The sequence below is a fragment of the Harpia harpyja genome, chromosome 17, assembly GCF_026419915.1.
Source record: "Harpia harpyja isolate bHarHar1 chromosome 17, bHarHar1 primary haplotype, whole genome shotgun sequence".
NCBI classification, from domain to species: Eukaryota; Metazoa; Chordata; class Aves; order Accipitriformes; family Accipitridae; genus Harpia; species Harpia harpyja.
Genome location: NC_068956.1, coordinates 28,151,766 through 28,169,978, shown reverse-complemented (window position 1 = coordinate 28,169,978; position 18,213 = coordinate 28,151,766). Strand labels below are relative to the sequence as shown.

The 18,213-nt window shown below is 37.1% G+C and overlaps 1 protein-coding gene across 6 annotated transcripts in view; it reads right to left on the bottom strand.

The window, feature by feature from the left end:
• NBEA (neurobeachin) overlaps positions 1–18,213 on the bottom strand; it is a 511,508-nt gene that overhangs the window by 379,544 nt on the left and 113,751 nt on the right. For all 6 annotated transcript variants that reach the window (XM_052812195.1, XM_052812196.1, XM_052812200.1 and 3 more), the window contains exons 6-10: positions 17,606–17,732; positions 13,046–13,165; positions 8,666–8,812; positions 1,216–1,413; positions 654–787 (exon numbers count right to left, since the gene is read on the bottom strand). In XM_052812195.1, the coding sequence (XP_052668155.1) occupies positions 654–787; positions 1,216–1,413; positions 8,666–8,812; positions 13,046–13,165; positions 17,606–17,732 (726 nt within the window). The remainder of the gene's footprint in view (positions 1–653; positions 788–1,215; positions 1,414–8,665; positions 8,813–13,045; positions 13,166–17,605; positions 17,733–18,213) is intronic.

The window sequence follows — 18,213 nt, the reverse complement described above, 5'->3', positions numbered from 1 at the left end:
GCAAGAGATGATCTTTGCAAAAAGGACTACAGCTGGGCTAGCTTTGCACAAGTCGGCGTGTGTACTGACAGCCCCCTAAGCGGTCCTTGCAGGCTACGCACGGAAGAATTCATCTACTTCTGTGCAGGCTTTCCAACCTCGGGGTTATTTCTACAGCATCGGAGCAGAGACTTCACGTGTCCCTCTTTAAAACTCCCTTGCTGTGGCCCCAGTCACTGCTGCAATTGTAATATGGCCACAAAACAACTGACCATAGCTCTGTGACTTTCTCACCATGTGTTAATATCAAAGGAGGTATCTTTTGTTAATTTTGAATGTTATTAAATATGAATTCAAATGACACAGACTTTGAGAAAGCAAACAACATTGCACTGTCAAGTAAATGTTCATTGGTTCCTTTTAGAAGTTGCAAGAACTGACATTACCCAATCCAATCAATTTTATGCCAGTTCCATCTGGAATCTCATACGATTAATACAATTTACACATCTCTACAGTAAACTACATCTTAAAAAATAATATTCTTTCCAAAGAAACAAGGGTAAAATGTAAGTCACAGTATTTACAAAAGAAAAGAAAACAAACATTCCCACAACAAAAACGAAAATGTTCTTAGCTTAATTTAGTTTGTATCTTGCTTGAAAGAAGCTTACCAAACTGTTGTTTCCACCTGACTGTCGTGCAGCTGTCGATTGTCTAACTGGGCAAAGAGAGGAAAAAGAACTTGAATCCCTCCAATGGAATGAATTGCACTGTGAATGGAGTGTGTTACAATAGCCTTCACATCCTAAATTAATAAAATAAAGACATAAAAGGAAAAACACCCAGTTAATCTCAATTTTTAAGGGCAGTTACAAACACAACTTGGGAACACTTTAACACTGAATTGAGTGCAAATTAAATCAGACTTGTTTTAACTTAGTTTCATTATGTTTCAGTTATAATCGCTATACTTGAAGGCAAACATTAAACAGAAAACTTCAGTATCGTGGCACACTGTGCCTTATGGTATGAAGTACATATTTCTTAATGAAGAAATAATCATTTTTTGCTCTACAAAGCGAGCAAAGAAAGAACACTTCAAGTGATAGGTATATCGAGAGCTGAAATAATACAAAATAACAATCTCGTCGTACACTAGCACACAAATCCTCTTATTATGCAAATGATGTTGAGCTAACAGTAATCACGGAACATCAATTTAGTAGCACAAACCTGAAGCATAAGAGCATGGGGGGAGTGTACAAAAATTGAAGGATTTTCCTTCGGTGAGGATTCAAGGCATAGCTGAGCATCAGTAGCCTTCGCATTATAAGTAAAAGCAATGCTACTTGCAAGTTTCCCATCGTATAGCACTTGTTTATGGTGCTCAGCCAGATGAATGTCACTCTCGGATTTAAATTTGAATGTGCTCTGAAAAAAAAAGAAAACACAAGTTTTAGAAAGTAAATATTTTGGACAAAATCCTTGCCACAAAATGTGCAGAAAACACATTGGACTTGAGAAGGAATACAGAAACTGCTAAACTTTGTTTTAATTTTCCAGTAGCTTAATGCTACTGAACAATGAGACATTTTTTTAATTTACTCTACTCCACATCAACATGTCAATATAATATCTGATATTTACGTAGTATTATTTCTCTCTCCTTTCAGCATCAGTGTTAACAAGTTTCAGAAGTAGCTATCTGGAAGAAATGTGTCACATTAAACAGCTATAAATATTTTAAAATAAAAAATTGAGTATACAACACACTAAAAATAAAGAACAAATTAAATGCCTTGTATTTTAGTTTATATAAACTCACTCAAATTAGAATATCGAATCCTATACCATTTTGATTAAAGGAATGGTTATTTTTAAACAGTATTAAAATCCATGCTTCATTAACAGTCAGGAGTATATATAAACAAGCTACTTACACTAAAAAAAAATCCAAATAAAATAATAAATGCCATATTTCAATGGCAATGATTCAATTTTAATGATTCTCAAACTCAAAGCTTTTACAAAGGAATACTGAAAATTTTTGTTATTCTTAAACATACCATGCTTCATATCTGATCTAAAACTAGGTTTTCTGGCAACACTGACAAATCAATCAAGCACAAGAAGATAGATTTCTGCCTTTCTGCAAAGCGTTGTCAGATTTACTTGGCACATAACTACTCTTGCGTGAAACAATCATCTGACAGTGGCAAAAAGACAACTAGTAGTTACACACAGTGCTGTACCGATACAAGTAAAGCAAATTTGTTAAAAATCGCCACCGTTTAATTAATGCAATATATATAAAATGTTATATTTCTAAAATCTTTACTCAGTTTAAAATAATTTATTGCTGAGATTAATTATGAATCATTGTGCTTTTTTTTCACTGCATAGAGCCATCACAATTCTCTGTATCCCTTTGGTCCTACCAAATCCTTCCCTCCCTCCCCACCCCCAGTAAGAAATCCTGTATCATGAAACTATCAAAAGTACTGTCACTGGGGTTTTGGTTATCCAGGTCAGCAGAATTAAAATAGGCAACTTACAGGCTATCAGCTGCTCTTCCCAAACAAATTACAGGTTCCTACCGATTACGTAAACCCGTAAAACCCATCCAGCTTTTACAGAGCTCTCAAGGCTGCTGGAAACCCTGACAAAATTCTCTTGCTTACAGCCAAATGATGGGAAAGCGCATCTGCTCAAGGGACTGACACACGGCAATGTAACGTCTTGTGACAAGCAGCCACTTGTGTGTGGGGCGCGAGATTGACGCAGACTGAACAGACTGGGAAGAACCCAGAGCAGATCCGTCAGCCAGCCCCGTCCCGTGCTTGGCGACGTCAAGCAGAAGGGAGGCAGCAAGGCCATGCCGAAAATGTGTGAGATGCAGGTACCGTAACAGAGAACGCCAGTAGGGAGGGCAAAAGTAAGCGAATAGGAAGTCAATGGTTTAAGCTACTCAGCACTGGTGAGGTCACACCTGGAGTTCTGGGCTCCCCAGTACAAGATAGCCACGGACTTACTGGAGAGAGTCCAATGAAGGACCACGAGAATCACGAAGCGACTGGAGCATCTCTCCTGTGAGGAAAGGCTGAGAGAGGTGGGACTCTTCAGCCTGCAGAAAAGAAACCTCGGGGGATCTCATCAGTGCGTACAAGTATCTGAAGGGAAGGCGCAAAGAAGATGGAGCCAGGCTCTTCTCAGCGGTGCCCAGCGACAGGACCAGGGGCAGTGGGCACAAGCTGAAACACAGGAGGTTCCCTCTGAACGTCAGGAAACGCTTTTTCCCTGTGAAGGTGCCCAGCAAGGTGGTAGTCTCCATCTCTGGAGACAGTCAAAAGGCATCCGGACGCAGCCCTGAGCAACTGGCGCAAGGTGGCCCTGCCTGAGCGGTGGGGTTGGACCAGATGACCTCCAGAGCTCCCTTCCAACAAGCCCAACCGTTCTGTGATTTGCATTTGGGTTAGGAATCCGTTTCGTAGGGAAACTCCCAGCGATCCCCACCTACTGCTCTGTTCATACTGCAAAGCCGTTCAGAACCAAAGAGAATTCCTTTTGGCTGAAACTCAAATGTCCTCCAACCGGTGGTAGTCATTCAGCCCAAAGGATCAGACTACAACCAATCTGAAGTAAAAACCCCCAAATATACACACTGTGGGTATTCAGCCCTCGGCACCAAGCGTTTTAATCTAGAAATGTGTTCCTTTTGTGCCACGCTACTTACTGACACAGAAAAACCCAAAGAATGAGTGTTATGCTTAAAGCTTGAGAGCTGGCTCTCTGTTGATATGGCTGGCTACATCTCACTGATCAGGAATTGAAAGCTACAGATTACTGATTTGTCCTGAGGAAGGTGATGATGTATTTCTCCCCAGAGGGCATTTTTAACTGTACAGATAAATCTCTGTGCACTTTCTGCAGAGACAGAAATAATTTAGTGATTTCATTGATTTCCAAAGATATCGGCAATCTGCATGTACTATATTTTGATGTTTTACCACATGAAAATGCTTCTTACCCAGAAAATTTTTCACGCCTCTAAGCTTTGTCAGATCCCAAAGCTCAGAATGTTTTACTTTTATATAGTTTTTCATAACTTTGCCGTTTTAAATATGCCAAAGTGTCACAACACAAAATTTGTATTATTTCATTACCATGACATTTCACAACTTTCTACACTGCTTAAGTTAAAATAAAATCAGTTTTATAAACAAATTTTTACATGAATCTACCTCCTGGTTTTCAGTGCTTTCTATGCCTCAAAAACTTATCAGAGATCACTATTTGAAAGTCAGGCACAAATAAGTTATGAATTAATATAATACTGCCTCACATTTTTTGGAGGAAAAACAAGAATTAAAGGGCCATTCTGCCATCGAAGCCTAACAAAACTGATCATAAATTGGAAATGCTGTTCTCCTACCCAAAAGATTATTATAACAGAATGGAAAGAGAGGCTACAAATTCTGATGTATGACAGTCCTTTATTACTAACATTGATCTACAGAAAGAGAAAAGAAATGCAGTATACGCATGCTGTACTGGGGACTTGGGAAAATACAACCACAGGAGGACAGCAGAAGCTGTCAAGCATATAAGCTCAAATTGGAAATGGTTAGTTACTGGTCACTGAAGGAATGCAACTTTGAGATCTGGTACAAGCAGTGTAAGGGCATAAAGACAGCAAACAAGAGCCTTAGATTTAACATATTCTATATATGGTAAGAATATATACGGGATCCATAAAGAAGGTATAAAGGATAGATGTTGCTCCTACAGGAATGGGAGAGAGAACAGAGAGAGCTGGGAATTACTCCAGCACTGTCTTCTCCAGTACAAGAAGCTGTGCTTGATCAGGACCACTACTTAAACACCAGCAGCTCTCTCCTTTCCTTTAGCAGCGAGAGTGCTGCTTTTTGATTTACCATTCACCCCATTTTGCTACTGCAGGTTCAGTGATCGTACATAAAATATTATCTCATACTATATAACTGGCCTAAGCAAATTCAAATTTTCAAGAGTATTTTGTGTGTGTATGTGCGTGCATAAATGCATTTTTACTCCAACCTTCGTACATGACAAAAACATTGATACTACAGCACCGATTAAGAGCAAACTCAGATGCAGCAACATACGGAATAATCTGATAACTTGTTTTGAAATGCATATGGGAGGGTTAAGAGGAGTGGCGCAGACTTGACAGGGCTATTAGGACAGGGCTTTGTTGAAACATCCCTTTATAAACAGCACCAACACTGCTATCAGACACATCTCTTCCTCTCACATTACCTCTTCCTTGCCCCTCTAATCTGCGTTTATGAGTCCCTGAGGATCCCAGCTGATGGGTAGCAGAAAAAGCACAGTGAGAGCAAGGATGCTGCTCTCACTTCCTTTTTCTTTCTGCAACCTCTAGCAACTGGAAGTGTCAACATAGTAGGTAAAAGTCCTGCTCGGCAACTGCAAGAATCAAGATGAGCATGCTTTATTGCAGATAAAACCTGGGAATGCAAATATTGAATTCTACTATGTTTCTACTAAATATAATTTAAAATTTCAAGATACTTTATGGATGAATTTGGGAAGACTTAATGGTAAAGAGGCAAATCACACAGTTCTACTGCTAGGATATTTTCCTCTCTTCCCCTCTTAAAAGTTTGATCACATGTCATTTCTATGCAATAGATACTAAGTGTGGCAGCTGTTCAATATTGCTACTCATGCAATCAATGTAACATTTCTATTAAAAAAAAAAAGGCCTTTTGCTACAATTGAAAATTTAGTATTTCAAAGTAAACTATCTATTTGCTTAATAAATACATTTTTATATTAAGGCATGCTGGTTACAACTAAATGCATTCAGAAGGTCATGTTGAGCAAGACCAGCATGGAAGTATTGTGAACTGTTTCTATGTGACATCATTCTGTAATCAGCATATAATGTGCAATAAATAATATAAATATTATATACATAAATTTATGTAAATATTATATATAAATGATAAATAAAGCTTATTTTAATGATTTCTCTAGTTAATCCTAAAATCCATTGCTTCTACCTGCATCACAGAATAGGGGTGGGACAAGGTGCAACAGATTTGCTTTTCTTTGTAGATAAAGATCTGCCTTCTCCTGAACTTTGTGGCTTTCGTGTTATTTGCAACATTACATACTACATATATTCACAGATGTGTGCCTACCGCACTGTCCTGAGCTCTGGTATGTTGGTAGAGTACGGAGATTTCTCTGTATTCCAGAGATCTTAATGGCAGTCATTGTAGACTAGGGACATTATGAATGATTGTAAAGGTAGCTGAATGAGAGGTAAAATCGTATCTCTTGTCATCAACAAAGCAGGTAAAGCCCTAGGGTCGCTTTCCCTAAAGAATCACAGTCCTGAGATATAGTGGACTAAAGCAAGAATTGTAAATCCAAGGATCTACCACAGTCATAGGAAAGAAAAAAACATCTGTATGAAGACATTATCCAAAAATTCTCAAGTATTTTGAATAATCCTCCTTTGGGAGAAAAGCTTTGGCATAACCGGAGTTCACAATGCATCTAGAATAGTTGCTCTTCTGGAAAAGTTGAACAGTTGATTCTACCAGCTGGCTAACAGTACCAACAATTAGAATGAACAGGACATGTAGTGAACTACTTAAGAAAAGTTTCTGAAAGGCCAGTTTGCATCAGCAAGTTAGGTAAGAGCAAGAATGGGATCTCTAATGTCCAGCAATTCGAGCTACGTGTCAACTGAGGCTCCCTTGGACTATGAAATACCATACTGAAGGGTTCTGAACTGATGGACCTTTGCACCCACACAGAATCTGAAAGAATTTACAGAAATAACTGTGACATGAAAGAGGCAAGCTTTTGAGCGAAAGCCACAATCAGTGCCCTGAGATTTCTAAATTACACGACATGGTTTCTTCCCTCTACATGGTAGATCTTGGGTTGGAAGAAGGTGAGAAAAAAAGGATTCTGTTTTGTCTTATTTTTTGGAATAAGGAAGTTCAAGAAAGAAATTTTACTATTTCTAGGGTCCTGCTGTAGAAACCTACTCTTTTTAACCACTATTAGTAAAATATACTTTCAGATTCTTAGACAGGGAAGGAAACTACTTTAGAGAGGAAGGAGGCATTAACTGTGCGGGGACACAACCTAAACCTAAAAACATGATATACCAAAGAAAAATATACCCAAAGTATTAAATTTCATCTAACTGACATTTTACAAAAGTCACTACGAAACTACAGGTGTGAAGAAACATAGTTTAAGGGAAACCTATGAATCAAGCAAGGCAATTTGACAGCACTGTAATAAGGTTAGCGCAGTAACTACTGGAAATGTCGTTTAGCATGAAAGCATGTATGCCTTATGAACCCCTTCAACACTCACAAAATATTACATAATAATTTTCACTTGAAACAAATGAAAGCATTATTTCTATCTGATATCAATTCAGTATGCTGCTGCAAATCCAGGAACTTAATAAATTCATAAAGATTTACTACATTTATTATTAAGAGGCATAGGGTTACATTACTTTCTTTTCTATGACCAAAAAAACCATTTGCAGAAATATTTGTTCAAACAACATACAGTATTAAGTTTGGAAAAAAGTACTCCTTGTTTGCACAGGTGATACATTTCTCTTGACTGACTGAACATTTTTATTTTCAAGGTAGGTTTTAACCATTAACTGTATGCAAGAGACTTCCTCTTCTCCAAGTAACCTTGACATGTATTTGGCTATTCACGCTACATACATACCATAAAAGATATTTTCAACTGCCACTGTCATTCAAGTGTTAGCTGTCATCAAATGATTTAGAGCAATCATTTTCAGCACACCAAATTAGTATTATTAGAATCTAAATGCTGATTTTTACTTGCTATTTTAAAAAGTTTCTATCTTCAGAGTATATGATATATACTAAAACCTGAAAGTCTACTTCAGATGATACTGCAAATTTCACAAATCAGAAAAAGAAAATTTGGGAATAACTGATGGTAGAAATTGAATAGTGTTTAGCTGGGGTTAGATTCATTTTCAAGCCTTCTCCACTAGGCAGTTTCTGCAGACTTCTGCAAAATATCTGCTTTGTTTTTCTTGGTAAAATAATACTATACACAGCCATTCCAAGACATAAGTGATTGTTCATACTAGAGACCCAAGTTTCTGCATGCACCATTAATTTGTCCAAACTGTCCCCTAAATGTCACTGGCAAAGCATGAGTGAAAAGCTCAACTTTTATTTCAGCAGAACTGTTTGAAACCGTGAATTTGAACTAAGTTGGTTTATTATGCCTTGTTGAATGTTAATCTGCCTTAACTCAGGTTTTAAACACAAACAGTAGAGAAGTTACTCACTCCTCTGGTATTCAGAACACCAAATATGAAATTGCTCTAATCTGATTATGACCCAAACTCATAAATTTCACATACAAACATGTTTCAGCTATGCTTTAAAGAGACAACTTGCATCTTGCAAAAAGCTGGTGGAAATAAACGTTAGTTAGGATACTTGAAGAAATATTCTTTTGCTGAAACAAATCACATCGCTTTACAAGATCCTAAGTGGAATACCTATGTGCATACGTATACGTAACTTCCAACTACATCTATCAATTATTTTCTTTTTCCACTTTTATATTTTTTAAGATTCATTATTACCTTATATCCAGGTCCTAACTGATGTATTGCAAAAATCTGTGCTGGGTTGAGTGCTTCAGTGAATACATATACTGCTCCAAGCTGGCCACAGAACACTCTGTTAGCATCAGCAGTCTCCGAAGAGCCAAGAAAACATTTATCATAGCTCTGTATCAGAAAGAGGCAACGTTAATGAAGTTTAGTGATACAAACCATATAATTAAATAATATTCATGTACACCAACTGAAGCCAAAAAATAAAGGGAGACCGTAATTAAGAAAATAAATCAATCATTTATTACTTCAGTACCTGATTCCTTGTAGCGAACAACTTCATTTTGAATATTGTAGCATTAATTGTTTTACAGGTCAGTATTAAAAAGCTGTTATGACTGGCTGCTAGAATTTGGTTTTTTATTAATTGTACAACATACAACAGAGAAAATTAGAACAGTAGATTCAAGTACCAAATAACCTTTGCTATTGCCTTCTAGGAAATATGAAAGCCTTGAAGTTCTTTGTAATTATAATCAGAACTCCCACTGCTAACACACAAGAACAGGCGCTGAAATGCACTCTTCTTTCGTCGTTGTGCTAACAGGGCTAAACACCTCTAGCAGAAAAAACCAAATATGAATTCTTCTAGTTTGCAACTGGTGCACAGTCTTCCTCTATGACCACAGCCTATAATGATTTGGTTTGACCTTAAACTCCTCTTCTGTCTTCTTCCACAGTCACAAGAGTTGTTATTTTCCTTTCCTTCTTCCAACAACTATCCCTCTGCACAAAGACCTTCTGCAATTCTCCATCTGTCCATTTCCTATTATTTCAGATTTGGAGTCTTTTTTGTGGCTTTTTTTTTTTTCAATTGAGATTTATTTTACAATAACTAGATTAAATTCTTCTGGTGCTTCCAAGAAAAAACACTTTCAGACGAAACAAAGTTTAGAACTTAACTGTCTAGAATAAAGATCTGGGGAACTGGAAAACAAGACGCAGCACAAGAGGACAACAACAGGAAACACAAGGATCTTTGCAAGGCTATTCTCGCAGCTTCCTTGAGTCACGTGTACTTTATTTAAGGGAAACAAGGGTCAGGCCTCACTTTTTGAGCTGAATCAGCAAACCAGTAGAAACTGCATTAGGAAGCCTGCTTCTTCATTTTGCTTGGCTGCAGAGTTTTACCCTAAGAAAAACTTCTGTCAGTCTGGAGAATGGAATCAAATATGGTGAACTGCTACAGCTACTGATCTAGGTGGGTAAGCTGGTGAAAAGGAAACGGGGACTCTGTCTAAAGAGTTAGCGGGAAGTCAAAGATCTGGAGCTCAGCTTTGCAATGAGGTGAGGTAAGAAGTATCCAGGATTTTATCTCTGATTTATCCTCCTTTTGACCAAATACCTCTTCTGATTTTTTTTCCCTTGGAATTTCTGAATTTTTTAAAAATTTTTTTTGGACAAAACTAAAAAAAACTTCTGAAAAAAACCTACATCCAAATTGATTCACAAAGTCATATCCAGGATGCACAGTGCAAAAGATGGGCTATGAGACCACTTTGACTACTGGTAAATCTAACAGTGAAACTTCCTAACAATTTTCTGAGATACACATTCCTGCCTATTACAAGGGTATTTTCCTGGATTCTTCTAGTTATCATTAATTGTATAGCAACCATTGTAGCTCTCGATGGATTCTGAGTTTTACATATAATTACATTCTAGTTCTGTTAACCTGTAGTAATTTCCAGTTCTGCTTTTTTCATTCTGATCAGATTACACTTTCCCATTGTCCAGTGCTTCACTCTGGATTAGGTGTTTCCATTATTTTTAATTGGAGAGGAGGGCTAACTCCTGATATTCTGGTAATTTTTATTCACTGCTGTTCCAGATGCCAAACAATCTGTAAACCTGATGGATTGATTGATTTAAAAATCAGCACCCAATACTCATAGCTCATTTGGTCTTCCTCCAACTATCTCACATTTCCACCGTTTTAAACCTGACGGACACCAACTGATCCAAGTTTGTTTGTCTATTTCTGTACATCCCTGCTAGTATGTCATTAATGACCCTAAGATGGGGTGACTGACAGATCTGCTTCATTCAGTGTCTTGGTTCAAATCCTCCTATTTTATTTACATAGAAAATTAAACTCTTGGGACTCATGGACCTTAGGCTAAGGAGCCTACGTACGCACTCCTCTTATTTTCCTTTTTATGCCTTTTACACAGTCGCATTCATACACCTTTCCTGACTTTCTCCTACTTTCTATTCTATTTCCTACTTCTGATATAACAGATTTTTGTTATTAAAAAATAGAGAGCTAATGATAACTAGCATCTTTCATAACTTAGTCTATTCTCCAGCGGAGAAAGTAAAACCTTAGCAGAAACTTAAAAGACTTATCTCAAAACATCTAAAGCTTGGTAAACCAATCCCACCTTAAGAAAAGGTTGTACTTCTGTTATATGAAAAAATAAAAAGGAATACTGTGAAGAAATTATGAACAGAAGGAGCAGCTCTTCCTGCTAAGCATTTATCATTCAGGATTACAGATCCCCACACCATATAACTAGTAACTCAGCCCAGATCCTCTGAGACCTCAGCCGGCTTTTCAATCAGCACATTCTCACCTATCACAAAAATGTTTATATTACCAAGGAGAAACCATGCTCTGCAAGAACTGAAAGGCTTGCTTTTTCTTGCAAGTAGAAATGCTACCAAGAAAACAAAGAATGATGATCAGAAGCTTTGGCAAGCAGAGCCCTCCTACTTTAATTAGCATGTAATATTTAAACTCTCCCTTTCAAATCCAACTTTGCCTCTAGAATTTAGCAGAAGACAGTTAATTTCCTTAAGTGCAAAAGAACTTCCTTATCCTGTACAGGCAGTCAGAAAGAATTGAGAATTATATTATAAATAAGAAATAAGAAAAGCGTAGCAAGCTGATGAACCAAGCACCTCTGAAAGTCTAGCACAGCTTTGGCTGAAGGCAAAGCACAAGAGAATAATTTTACCTGCCTTCCCCATCCAAAACTTTGGGCCAGAAAAAGTGCCTATTTTCTGCATCATTAGGTGTAGACTCTCAAACCTTCCAAAGTAGAAGGTACAAAAAGAGAGAAAAAAAAAAAATCTGAAACCTACATAGATTTCATTAGAAGAATTTAAATATAAAAATATATGAAAACGGATGCATTTCCTGTAAGCATATGCTGTTAATTTGAACTCGGTCCAATTAATACATACAGGTGTATTCACAGGTATACATGCAATCTTCTCCAGGTGAAAATGACTGGTTTCTGCCCGTGGGACAAGCAGATGCAAGGTCACTGTGTCTTTGCTCTGAGCTGACTAATGCTATGCAACTGTACGTCTCTCAATATCTTTGAACTGGTTTGGATGGCCGATAAGGGAGGACATCTCTCTGTAAAAGTTTACTACCCAAGAAACTTGCTCAGCATTTCAGGGATGAAATTTTGTAGCAGTTAATTTGTAATTGCTAACAATATTAATTAAATATTAATACCTTAACTCTTAGCACAGCATTTTTAATATTAGTCAACTGCCTATTTACTAATGTCAAGTCAAACAATAAAAGGCAAAATATACTTGTTACTGGGAGACAGATGTAAGACTTCACACTTTGCTTAATTCTACATCTTGACACTTCTCCATGCTTCTGTTTTCTGGCTTTTACTTTTTGCCTCCCTATCTAACTTGTGGGTTTAAAACTGTAAACTCTGCACAGAAGAAACGATCTCTTACTATGCTTATGCAGTGCTTAAAACAATATGACTCTGCAGTACAGGCTACTCAGTTCTACTGCAATTAAAAAACCTACTTAAAATCTAATGTTCAGTAACACAAAAAGCACAGAAATCTTTTAACCATTAACAAATATCTCCTTTTGAAGCCAACACAGAACTTAATGTGATACAAAAATGAGTACTTTTGTATACATTGGCAGCATGCACAGTCATTTGGCAGAATCAATCAGTTTTTCTTAAGGACTTTTCTCAAGCTAAATCTGTAACTCTACCACATTTTCCTATGGAAAAAGCTAAGCATTCATCCATTGTTATCAGTGTCTTCTATACGGTATCACATACTAAAAACTTCAGCTATAACAGTCTCTCCAAACAAAATCTCTGAAAATGTCATTAAAATAGCTATGCAAAATACAGCCCAAAACCCCTCCAATATTCTAAAAAATATTAATATATGAAAACAATAATATTACATTTTATTAAGTACATAACTAAGGAAGATAGATTAAAGGAGAAAGTTAAAAAAAGATAGAGAATTTGCAAAGATCTAGAGAAAACAAACATAGTACTTTTTTTTCCTTTTCCAATTTACTTTAAAATGAAAATCTATGAGAAGGGAAACAAAATAAAAGCTTACATCATTCGTGTTAACATGCCAGGCCATGTCACCATAGGATACCAGCTGACCATTCACATAACATCGTATTTCACTGTTTCTCCATCGATTGTAGATGTGTACAATGCTTATCATGTACCACTGGAAAGACATGGAAAATCAGTATAGAGTGGCAGTTTTTGTGCTATAAAACATAAAGTTAATGAATGGCATTAAAAATAAGTGACCAGCCGCATAAAGTTATACAAACAGATGAATCCTTGCAAAATTGTGAAGTTAAAAGTCAAGTCAGTGGAACTTCAAGTCCAGTCAGTAGAACCACACCTAAATGTAATGCTATACCTACCTGCATCCCCTTACGGGATTAGAGCCCAAAATGCATAAATACAATTAAAAAGTTGAACACACTTCCATTCCTGAAAGTGTAATTTAATTTAAACACTACACGCTGTAACACAAAACACAACTGAGTTCTGACGGGAAATCCAGTTCTGTGTGCACTTACCTTAACAAATTCATATCACATATCTCTGCCTTTTCATCATAGCTCTCTGTCAGAAATTATTAAATCAAAGAAAAAAATTTACAACAGCAAATTTTACAGCCCAGTTTAAGATGTCATCCTGATCGCTTCATATGATTTTCTTCCTCTATTCTTTACCATTCCACCAATTTTTGGACAACTGTCATATCATTAAAAATGCATTATATAATCAAACAGAGAAAGCATCACAGTGAAATGCTTCCAAGTACAACTATGGTGATCTTTCAAAGAATCTGTTCAACAGGAACCATTATGTCCATGATGAGTAAGTTCAAGAAGAAAACCTTAAGTTTCCTTTAAAACCAAACCTTTAAACTCATCTAAGACCAAGAATGGAAATTTAACCTTTAAGATCTGCAAATCAACTCATACTTAACTATAATGGGTATCTGTATTATTTCAAAATATATACAAACCAGATGGAAATGGACATACTGGAGAAAGTCCAGAAAGGGCCACAAAGATGAAGAAGTGATTGAAGCCTCTGACACATCAGGAGAGGCTGAGATATCATAGAATCATAGAATCATTTAGGTTGGGAAAGACCTTCAAGATCATCGAGTCCAACCATCATCCATGCCCACTAAACCATGTTATGGAGTGCCTTGTCTACGTGCTTTTTGAATACCTCCAGGGATGGTGACTCAACCACCTCCCTGGGCAGCCTATTCCAACGTCTGACAACCCTTTCAGTAAAGAAACCGTTCCTAACATCCAACCTAAACCTCCCCTGGCACAACTTGAGGCCATTTCCTCTCGTCCTATCTCCAGCCACCTGACAGAAGAGACCAGCACCCACCTCACTACACCCTCCTTTCAGGTGGTTGTAGAGAGCGATCAGGTCTCCCCTCAGCCTCCTTTTCTCCAGGCTAAACAACCCCAGCTCCCTCAGCCGCCCCTCATCAGACTTGTGCTCCAGACCCTTCACCAGCTTGGTTGCCCTTCTCTGGACACGCTCCAGCCCCTCCATGTCTTTCCTGCAGTGAGGGGTCCAAAACTGAACACAGGACTCGAGGTGTCACCTCACCAGTGCCCAGTACAGGGGGACCATCACCTCCCTGCTCCTGCTGGCCACACTATTTCTGATACAGGCCAGGATGCCGTTGGCCTTCTTGGCCACCTGGGCACACTGCTGGCTCATATTCAGCCGGCTGTCGACCAGCACCCCCAGGTCCTTTTCCACCGGGCAGCTTTCCAGCCGCTCTTCCCCAAGGCTGTAGCGCTGCGTGGGGTTGTTGTGACCCAAGTGCAGGACCCGGCACTTGGCCGTGTTGAACCTCACACAGTTGGCCTCGGCCCGTCCATCCAGCCTGTCCAGATCCCTCTGCAGAGCCTTCCTGCCCTCCAGCAGAGCAACGCTCCTGCCCAACGTGGTGTTGTCTGCAAACTTGCTGAGGGGGCACTCGATCCCCTCATCCAAATCATTGATAAAGACATTAAACAGAACTGTTATAGCAAGACCATACCTCTCTGCTATAACAAAAGCTTCCTTAGGTAGTATTCAAAGACAATTCAGACAAACAGCCTGTCAATATTTTACACTGCTGAAATCTTTCAAGCTCAATCACCTATTGCTGAGTAAGTCATATTCCTACTCCATAGCACAGTACAATCAGAGAGATGAGGCATCACACACTGTTTCCAAAATGTGGAACTTATTTCAGTCTGTACTACAATTACTAAAGGTGTTCAGGATTAGAAACACCAAAAAAAAAAGCTGTTTGCTTTTGACTGCAGTGCTTTCCTGTTTATACTTTTACAAGGACTGATACTGAGGCTGGAACTCAAGGAGTGACAATTACTGGGGGTTACTAATACACAAAAATTTCACTTTGGAGTCCCAAAAAGAAGTATAGACATATTAAACACAACACTGCCAAAGCTAGTTTAACTCTGTTGAGAGGTCAATCTATTATACTACACCCACGTTTTCTATTTGGGGATATGATGATCAAATTTCTCCTTGTATTTTTATAAATACTTGCTTTTATAATGTTGTTGAAATAGACTAATTAAAACCTAAAGTAACCACTTAACACATCTTAAAGTTTTAAATGAAGATTACCTATTATTCTGTGAATGGTGTCATATAACATAGTTAACAGTGGGAAGATCTTCACATGAACATACTATCTTTCTGGTCTGCGTGCATAAAGCTTTTGACCAGCTGGCTTGAATATATAATTTTACCATCATTCAAGAAAAAAATTTAAAAAAACATTATTCAGAAGTTTAATGAGGATGATGTTTCTGGCAAAAGCTATTGCTGAAATGTCTATGTAACCAAATGGCTAGAAAATAGTGTAACTGATGACAAAAATCACACTTCTCAAGTCAGCATTTGGACAGCAAGCTGCTTTGTAAAAGGGTACACATTTTTCGAATACATATCTACACATTCAATGCTTGCACAGTGGAACCAATGTAATACTTAAATAACATGAAAATCAAGCTACATGTTAAACAGTGTATGTTTCGAATTATTAGAGCCAGGAATTGTATTTGACAGGTTTTCTTTCCTCCATTATGTGTTATGTACCTTCTCACATATATGTACACACAAGTTACTAATGGAAAAAATACATCATATGAAACCACTTGTAAATATATTCTGGAAGATTTATTTCAAATACTTTCTACATCTGACATAAGACCCAAAGTGTATGAAGCATGATCTTTGAGAAATATAAAAAAGGCATGAAAGTTATATTTGGACATACTTCAGCAGATCAGCAGATTACGATTTGAAACTGATATTCATATAATGAGATATACATGTACTAGTATTTCAGAATTAACTATTTTAAGTAGAATAGCAAGAGCTAAAATGTTCCAGGGATGGCATGAAGGAAACTAGTCTTTCATAATAAAAATTATCAAAAGAATATCTTGCTAAATTATGAAAGACTGCTTTTTCATCAAGAAGAAATGATCAGCTAGATCCCAAAAGCTAGTTATCAATAACATAATCCAAAAGTTAACAATTCCATTTGTTCCTAGGTTGAGTGTTTATCAGTAGCATCAGATGTGCTACTTCAGAAGAAAACTGAACTGTCATCAAGTCTTTTCTGGCTATAAAATTAAATAAAAATTGCAAAACAGAAGTGATTCATTTCAATACACTCAGCAGATATGTGTTTATAAGGCTTTATACATCCCTGAGTAATATGCTAGAAAAAGACATTACTATGTTTTAAAAAAACACAAATGACCTCAAAGCTACATGACAGAATTAGAATTGGTGATTTCAAATCACAAATACATACCGAGAAAAATAGTAGAACATAAAGCTGATGAGTGTACAATAGCACTCCCTCCCTAAAGAGATTTGTTTCTCAAAACAAAACAAGCACTGAAATTCAATATACAAATTCTAAGACCATAAAAAAAGAAATGAGCATCACAGCAAAATATATACAAGGCTGCTATCAATGACAAACACATAATGCTTGCTGCACGGAAAAGTCAATTCTTCAGTCAACTAACTGAAATATTGAAGCCAGCAGAATGATTGTTCTCCTAGGACTACTAGGCATACAGTAGAAATGAACACTATTATGATCTGGAGAAATAATCAAGATTTACTATGAAAAATGAGAAATCCCAAACCACCACTGATATAGAAGAAAGTTCAAAGCCTTATATCCCCCAGCAACAGATAATGAAACTCTAGTGCTGCCAGCAAAATTGTTCCAGACGTTGGCACCAAAGTTACTAAGTACACAATGTTCAGAAATAGAATGATGACCTTTTAAACATAAAATACAACCATTTTACAAATAGTCAAAATTCCTCTCTATCTGAAGTTAATTAAGCAGTATTTTTAAAAACAAGTTGACTTTATAGAAGTGTTACTTTATAAATTATTACATTTTTATTGAATTGATTCTGGTCTGTAACTGACCATCAAAGAAGCTACTTATAAATTTGAAATTATTAGTAACACTATGGCACTAAAGGGATTTTAGCCCTTCATCCCAGAAGCACTTTGTCACATTTTCAATGTTTTTCTTTATCGTAAATACCACTTTGCTTACCTTGCGTGGCTGAAAGTCATACTTCACACAGTGCTGGAAACCTTTGCCTTTTGACTTCAATGATGTAACTATTAAGCAGTTGCCAACAAAATGAGCAGAATACCCAACACCTTTGCTAGTGCGGAAACTGAAAAGAAAGAATTATTAATGAAATTGGAAAAAGGGGAATTATTGTGTAATAAAAAGGTCCAAATATTACTTTAAATTGCCATGAGAAAGAAAAGAAAATAGTACCTGGAATGGTGAACTTAATTTCCTTTATATCTTCTCTCCCCACCATTTCTTGGGGTGGGGAGCTACTAACCTTCATCACTTACTTTATTCCAGGCTACATTCTGAAAATCAGTACTTTTTTTTTTTCTTTACAAAAATCCAAGATGGTAAATATTGTACCTATCAGGTTTTTCCCTCAGTTTCCTAATTCATTGTCATTCAAAATAACATATCTGATTTAAGCTGTAAAGAAAAATCCATCACAGAACAAATGTGAGATGCCTTGCAATTTTATGGGGTTCAGAGAACAGTGTGGCCAGTATGACTTACAAATTTGGATTCAAGGTAATTACTATGCACAAGAATTATTTCTGTTTCGAGACTTATGATTTAGT